The sequence below is a fragment of the Gymnoscopelus braueri genome (genome assembly GCF_963280865.1).
Source record: "Gymnoscopelus braueri genome assembly, chromosome: 10".
Classification (NCBI taxonomy): domain Eukaryota; kingdom Metazoa; phylum Chordata; class Actinopteri; order Myctophiformes; family Myctophidae; genus Gymnoscopelus; species Gymnoscopelus braueri.
The window spans coordinates 19,825,834-19,834,258 of NC_137611.1; the positions used below are offsets into that span (position 1 = coordinate 19,825,834).

The window sequence follows — 8,425 nt, forward strand, 5'->3', positions numbered from 1 at the left end:
GTTTGTACCACTCAAATTGGCAATTTCTTTCTTCAGGGTTCTGAGTCTGTGACAGTTGAAGAACAGTGTGCGGGAGGTATGAACACAGTAATGCCTATTCTATAATATTCTGAAAGTCCTTTAGGACGGTGGCTGTGTGTGTGTGTGTGTGTGTGTGTGTGTGTGTGTGTGTGTGTGTGTGTGTGTGTGTGTGTGTGTGTGTGTGTGTGTGTGTTGTGTGTGTGTGTGTGTGTGTGTGTGTGTGTGTGTGTGTGTGTGAGTGCGCGTGCGTGCGTGCATGCGTGCGTGACAGAAACTTTAACATAAACCTTATACCATTTATTGCAATATCAGATTAATGACAGGGGTGTTTCTGGACTGAGGTATTTTTAACAGTGCATTCTGTCTATCTGCCACAGAGCCTGCTGCAATAGAGGAAAACTTGAACATTACAGCAGGGTTTGTACATGAGTGTGCACATTTTGATAGGCCGCTACAGTAAGAGCAATTCATTATAAACGCCCTATCCACCAGTCTCACAACCATAAACCTGATTGCAGGGTTGAAGAAACAGCAGCACCCATTCAAGACCTGAAAATGAAAAGCCCCCAAAAGCCACAGCGGCCATCAAACTCAACTCTGACAGGTATGGAGCAGAGAACACTTTAACCTTTATTTAACTAGGCAAGTCATTAACACATTCTTATTTACAATTGTGGCCTGGCCTGGCTTGAGGTGGAGGAGGGTAGGGAAATAAACGTATAAATAAATGAACATTAAAGATAAAAGCAAACAAATTAAAATGAAACCTCAAATTACAAACAAGCAGTGCAAACAACAAAACAATATTTTAAATTGCAGTAACAAGAAGAAGAAAATGGATAAAAAAATGCACATTTAATTCCAGGAGAGAAAGTATATGCTCCCCCACCCGTTGAGCCCCTCCCCGTACCTGAGCCGTGTGAAGAGGAGGAGGAACAGAGTGAGGAGGAGGAGGACGAGGATGAATACGAAGACCACAGGGCTCCTCTGGAGCTCATGGCTGAGGTGAACCAACTGACTATTGATTTATAGCACTAGTTCTCAACATGAGGTCCTTGAGGGGGTTTCAGGGGGTCCCCAGATAAATCATGTCTATTTAGAAACCAAATGGACCCTTACAGGTCTTTAACTCTCAGAGTTAAATTAACACTGACGATTGTAAAGTGAATATTAGGGTCCGAGAGATAGAAATGATAAAAAATGGTGGCCGATGGCCTAATGCATACCTCTGCTGTCCGGCAGAAACCAGCTAACTCCAAAATTTTCGTTTTTCAGGAAATGACAAAAACAAAACAAAAAGTGGAGTTAGGAGGTTTTGTTCATCATTGATAAGTGCAGCTAAATGGACCTCCAAGCTCACAATGAGGTTGGAGGTCAAAAGGGGGTGGAGCCTGGAGTCAAAACCAGCTAACTCCACCCCCCTTTGGTGGAGTAAGCTGGTTTAGCAGAAGGTTTGAGGATCCAATGGAGTTAGCTGGTTTTGTCAGAAGCACTTTTTAACACATTGATTGCCTAGATCGAGTTAACTCGTTTTTAGAATCCATCGCTTGATTGCCTAGATCGAGTTAACTCGTTTTTACATTTTTTGGGGAAAATTCCACAAGGGGCGACCTAACACAGCTTTGGAATGATCGATCGTCTCTCAGAGAAGAAAAATGTGGATGTGACATCATTCCAAAAAACGTCACTTCCATCCGCCCCAATGATGGGATTTTCAGAAAAACGGCTGTAACTCAGTTTCTTTTTTTTCCATTGAAAACCACCCGTTTTCAGCGGACCAAAGCTCCAAAATGGCGGATCGCGGTTGGAAACTTGTCGTTCCCATGGATACACAGATCCTTCCGTCTACTCACAGGAAACTTTTTCCGTGTGTTTTTTTTACACAATGTCGGTTCCACGGCGTTTCAAATGTCATCGGATTGAGGTAATTATACGCCGGCACGGGGATAGAAAACTATGTTTAATATCTTGGCAATCAATGTGTTAATACTTTTCATTGGTTCAATATTTTTTTAAAGGGTAAAGGGTGTTCAATAGCACTGATTTATGGATAAAATGCAAAAGCAGAAACATGGAGTTAGCTGGTTTTTGCCGGACAGCAACGATATCAAACTAGGGGTCCTTGAAATTAAAAAGATTAAGAATCACCTACATTACATGATTCTGCATAGTGGGTGCGCTGGGAGAAATCAAAGCTCACAGCTCTTCTTTCAGTTCCTCCAAGCGGTGATGGCGAGAGACTTTCAGCTGGCGAGCAAACTGTGTCAGATGAGTATGTGGTTTTGCATCAGTGTCCTGTCAGTCAATAAAACTCCACCTGTCAATGTTATGAGTAATGTCTTTTTCTCTGCTCGTTCCAGTCCTTGTCTACGAGCCGGAGAATCCTGAGGCCAAGCAGTTCCTCCCGCTGATCCAAGAGAAGCTGTTGGAAGGTGAGCCTTTGATATTTTCATATGCATAATATGCATGTACGCCAGCCAGGGCGCCTGATGGAGGGGAAAGGAACTGGTTGGAATAACGTGTTCCTTCCACGCGCTACGTCCAACCAGGGAAACTCTCCCCTGTCAGGTGATAAGAAGGTCAGTTGGCTCTCATGCATTGAAGGAGGCATGAGCTCGGCCCTGGCCTCCCTAGGTTGGCAGAGGGAAGGTAGTGCCCAGGATTACATAGACAATTGGCACTGGGTGTAAAAAATTGGGTTACAAAATCGTGGGATAAAATTGAAAAAATATATATGCATGTACGCATGCATATACATGCTTTTGTGGATACTATATAAATGCCTGGTCCTGCCAGAGGTGAGTTAAGCACCACATACGTATGTATAAGTAAAGAAAATGCTAGCTCTGACCACAGAAAGTCCTGCATGGCACCTTTCCATTCCTGAGATATGGCCAATTATGTTTTAGTTACCTTGACATTTTATTAGTTATTACTTTTTGACCCAAAAGTTAAGCCAAGCCTACTCATCGTTCCCACCAATTGTTATGAAAATCTGTGATCTCGATTTCCCCCTTCCCCTTCTGACCTTGACTTTTGACCTTTTCAACCCAAAGATGTATTATTTATTCGGGGAAGTCTCCTAATCGTTTCATGAAACTCCGACCATTTGTTCTCATGTTGTTTTGTTCACACAGACAGGACCAATTACAATACCCTGCCACACGTGCATGCTGACAGATTCTATGGCTTCTATTCAGACGACTCCATTCATCACAAAAAGGGAAATTAACCACTTAAGCCCTATTTTATACTTAATATTAAATCAAGTAAAAAATATATACTGCATATTATGGAATAAAACGATAAAATAAAATGTTATTATAGTTCATAAAAACAGAGTTTAAGGAATGTAACGGTGATTTAAAATGACTATACCTATTATCGCCATTAAGCGGTAGCGGTTTGTTCTCCTAAGAGGCACATTAAAGCCGGCCTGAGGGCAGTACAGTAAATTCACTCGACAGAACATGGCCAGACTGGCTAATGATTCCTTTTGCTTTCTGGGCCACCTGTTTCTCCCAAAGGGAGCACAAGCCTCTTTGCTGGGCTACGATTATTGTAGAGCAGACTTTCTATTCACAGTAACATTTAGGCTACTGCTGTCCTTCACGGACAACAATTCTTACCATTTGCGGTATCATTAGTATTCTGGAGGTTCAGGTAGGCCCACCTCTCCCAGAGGAATAAGGGGAGGAGAGGGGGTTGGCCTGGGGCTGGGCGGGACATTTCTAAATCAAAATTTATTTGGGAGAAAAACTTCAATAGCTAACCTACGTCCACTGCTCCTGATACCGTCCCAATATGAAGGACCACCCTAAAGTCTTCACATTGGTTATGCAATGCAGTTATTTTTCATTGCTCTGAATTGTTTCCACTCAGTTTTAGCTGACACATTGAATTTAGGGGTCACTAGACGTATGGGGTATAGGAGGAGATCTTAGATCATCTGTCTATGCAAGACTAATTCGCATGCAAGTGTGAGGGTTTTCTTTCTACTCACAGCCCATACTCCAGCTCTTTTTTGCAGCTGGAGTTCACTTCCCTAGAAAGGAGTCTGCTCCACAGCCACACTGCTTTCTTGCAATAGGTTGTTAGCAATCACAGGGATGCAGCTTACTTGTGGCTGCCTGCCTCCCCAGATGATTGGGATGGACACTGTTCATGGTGCTGAAAGTGACGCTGTAATAGTGAGCTCTCACAGCTGTCATGGGAGAAACTTGAGACTCGCACATTCTTCCTTGCAGCTTGCCTACCACTCAGAGCTGTCCCCCATCTGTCGATGAAGCTACCAAATTATGTTTTTAGCCAAGCTTGATGTTAAACACATTATCCAAAATCACTAATTGTGAGGTTACTAATTACGGCAACCCGACTCAGCACTCAGTTGTGGATTCTAAACTCTGGATGGACTTATTGTTGCCACATACACACACGCCCATTTTATATTACAGGCCTATGTGTGCGTTTTTCTTCTCTCAGTCTTGTGTGTTATATTGTATAACAATAGCTTACACAGCATCGTTTCAGAGAACTAGTCGGGAACTGTTGCATACTATTGCTGTACTTTATATTATTCCGTCCATGCTGCAATTATGATATCAATACAACTTATGAAACCATATTGAAGTCAGTTCACTGTGTGCTAACCATTGTCTTATAGAAGGAGGGATATCATGGCATGCAATGTACTTTGTAAGAAAGAAAAAAATAACAGCCTTTAGGAATGTGTTATATGGATGTATTAACCTGTTCCGTATGATGGTGCAGACGGCAGACAATGAGGAAGTTGCAGTTATTTGGAACAAGATAGAGAAAGCCTAATCACACAGCAGTGACGTGCCGAAATGTTTTTCTTTTCAAGCTAACAACGTGACACGATGCGTCATGTTATTAGCTTGAAAGTTAGTTTGTGAATAAAGACTATGCTGCACCTTCCCAAATGCCTTTACATTTGCATTGTGTTCTCTTTCAACAGAGCAAGAGGTGGAACAAAGTAAGGGTGATGATGACGATGATGACGATGACGATGACGAGGACGATGATGATGATGATGATGATGATGATGATGATGACGACGACTTAGATTCACAAGATGAAGATGATTCAGAGGAATCCAGCAGCGATGACAAGTCAGCCAGGAGCTCAGGCAGCTCTTCTTCCTCCCTCTATTCTTCCTCCTCCTCATCAGAGGATGATGAAGAGCGGGTGAAGCAGGGCATCAGACATAAACTGTGTCCTCCCTCTCACATATCCCTGTAACTCAGTAACTGTTGCTGCCTAGGTCCTTTTTCTAACTCTGTCACTGACTCTGCCACACTCTTCAAATACAGACATATTATGTAGGTTTCATATATGGGTCTTGGTCACTATATCTACAATACATCTATTGACCATAAATAAAGTATTTATTCATTACATGGATGCTGCCCTTCATTCCTGCAGACGTAAGAGCAAACCTGAGACCAAAAGGTTTGTCATGAAAAGTATTATTACATTATAGTTTTAAACTAGCAGTTGTAGATGCGGCAAGTCGTGTGGTAATTACTGGGAGCTGATGGTATGTGTGGCGCTCCACCTCAGCAATCCATCTCCCAGGGAACTAGTGCATTGTAACGGGGACAGACTCCCACGTTATCGGCTGATACCGACAATAAGCCTCTCCCGACCTAGTTACTTATTATTTCAAAATTTGCTACTTCCATACAGTCAGTTTCTTCACCTCGGTAGTGGACACACATGTTGACACAGTAGTGTGTTCTAATCTCACCCATTTCTACACCAGCAATTACACATGGGAGACATCACTGAAAAGATCCAAAATACATACAGTATATAAACCAATAATGTGGCATTTGTCTGTGCTTGGAGGTGGGTGCTTGGCGCTTCACTGACAAACAAATTGCAGTCCATTTTAACCGAATTCTAACAAGAGCAATTAGAGACACAAATACAATAACACTTACAAAACAAAGTCTGGCCATAGCAACCACGACTCGCCAACTGAAATCTGTCCCCGGTGAAGTTGTTGCTCTGTGTTCTGTGATGACACATGGATTCTCTGACCAATCAGTAGTCGGCAGCATTACACGTCACCATTTTGGCTTGTCTTATCCCTGTTCAGCCTCCCTACTTAGAGGGGGGGCTCGATTGTCACGATACCTGACTATGGAAACAAAAGATCTGTGCTGATGTGTCGTGTTGAGTAGGTATACTGTCCTATTGAAACCTGGCATTAGTAAAGGGTACGTTTAGGTTTTGGGGTACCAGAATCCATGTGTTTGCCAATTATGTGTGGAAAGCATTGGCATTCACAGACCAAGACCATCCCTTACACCCCCCGAGTAATGTACAGTGAGCGTGATGGCACTCGACAGGTCCAGGTTTGAGACAGGCAACATGATTCAGATGGGGTATGATATCACATGCATATAATCAGCGAATCCAGAGCCTTACAAAAGCCATGCATTGGTCAATGAGGATGTGATTCCTTTGTTTATTATTATTATGGATTATTACGTGAATGGGATTGTGGGGGTGTGATGGCTGATGGGACATTAACATATTCATAGATTCTGGCATACTAAATGAGAGCAAAGATAGAGGTACTCTAATGCTCCAGTAGGGAGTTTTGGGGAGAGAAAATAACAGAGATGTTTTTTCTTAAAGGATTTCAACCACACCAGGGGACATGGGGAAGGTCACTTTAAAGTTGAGTAACAACAAGGAAGTGTGGACATTAGATAATAGTGGAGCAGGCCTTACAGTATGTTCCAACTCTAAAGTGGTAGAGCATGACCTATAATGTACCATCCATAATAACAGTCAAATAGAAAGATGGCATTGGACAGTGAATTAATTCATACAATCCAGGACCTAAGGACAGATATTTATCAAATGTGTCTAAATTCTGTATTAATTTGTAAACCCATAGACAATTGTGCCAGGCTTTGATTTTGTTTATTGTTGCTGTCAAGGTTATTTTATGCAGCCTCTATAAACTTAACACTCAGGTCTCCTCTCACACTGTGGAGACACACACACACACACACACACACACACACACACACACACACACACACACACACACACACACACACACACACACACACACACACACACACACACACACACACACACACACACACACACACACACACACACACACACACACACACGCACACACCTTACCCCTCTCTTTTCTACTTGACGTGGTTTGTGGCTGTCAGTGGCAGTCAGGGAGGCTTCATTACGCGCCAGAGGGAGGTGATGCTGTGACTCATGCGTGCTTGCGTTTGAAAGCGAGGATTGAGGCTCAAATATAAAAGGGGAGAAAAAAAAGGGTCACCGCACGCTGCTGGATGGACATTTTTCCACGTTCTATTGGTATTCCGTTGACGTTGCCATTGGACTGCTTCTTGTCGTGGCGTGCGTGGATATATTTGGTTGTTCCCTTATAGTTTGTCTGGACTCGACAACCTGTGCGCCTGTCGTTACCGGTAAGATGTCTTTTTCTCTTCTCATCGCATATAATTGCAGGAGCGTCCAGAATATGAAACACTCGCACATAGACTATGAATGGAAAAGATTTTCTTCAAAGACAGACGACCGTTCAAAAATATTTCTGAATACATGCAGCATGTAATTTTGGCTCAGAAATCGTGTGATTGAAGGCATGACGAATATACGAATATTAAGTTGCAACAATGTTTTGTAAATGTGGATAAACAAAGTTAATGGTTTGTTTCCGTTCTCTTTGCCTTCTAATTATTCCCAAATGAGTGACAGATCGAATTCATTAGTAACGACCCTATTACTCATCCTCCATATGACATTGACGGATGATGACAGTGGTTATGCTTATTCAAAGCTCGACTTAATTGAATTGTCGATTGCTGCAGTCAATAAATTGCTCCATGCCATAGTTATTTTGTGCATTAACTGTGTCGTATCAATATTTTAAGTAAATTAAGCGTGCGTGCTAAAAATTGTCTCGTTTCGTCGCGCAATTGTAATTTGAATATATTACGTTAATCCAATACCTGTTGCGAGTCTTGCGACCTCGTTTAAAGCACGGTGATAGTGCCACATTAATTGTTTTTCCTCCAATTTGTCTTTGTCACCCAGAATGATCGAAGACGCGGTGAAGCCTATTTTCACCTGCTCTGTGTTGGTATACTTAATGGTCCGATGCCCTTCAGTTCGTCCGCACCACAATGATGGCTGAGGGACAGGAATCATTTTGGCTCTCTAACGAGCCATATAAAAACTTAACTGGACGGATCGGTCTTATACGTCCTATTCACACACGGCTACAACTTTTTTTATTCGTTCGTCTGAAGTGGCTCTGTATTGTGGACGATAGTTTCTATCTGATTTGTATAGCCTTTATATGCGAGTCTAA

The 8,425-nt window shown here is 42.4% G+C and overlaps 1 protein-coding gene across 1 annotated transcript; it reads left to right on the top strand.

Annotated features, from left to right (window-relative positions):
* Positions 1-402: 402 nt before the first annotated feature.
* Positions 403-5,283, top strand: erich2 (glutamate-rich 2; the record flags this gene model as incomplete). Its single annotated transcript, XM_080439765.1, has 6 exons — positions 403-438; positions 540-625; positions 887-1,026; positions 2,236-2,293; positions 2,382-2,453; positions 5,000-5,283. The coding sequence occupies exons 2-6, from the start codon at positions 577-579 to the stop codon at positions 5,281-5,283; spliced, it is 603 nt and encodes a 200-aa protein (XP_080295891.1). The 5' UTR covers positions 403-438; positions 540-576.
* Between the last annotated feature and the right edge of the window lie 3,142 nt (positions 5,284-8,425).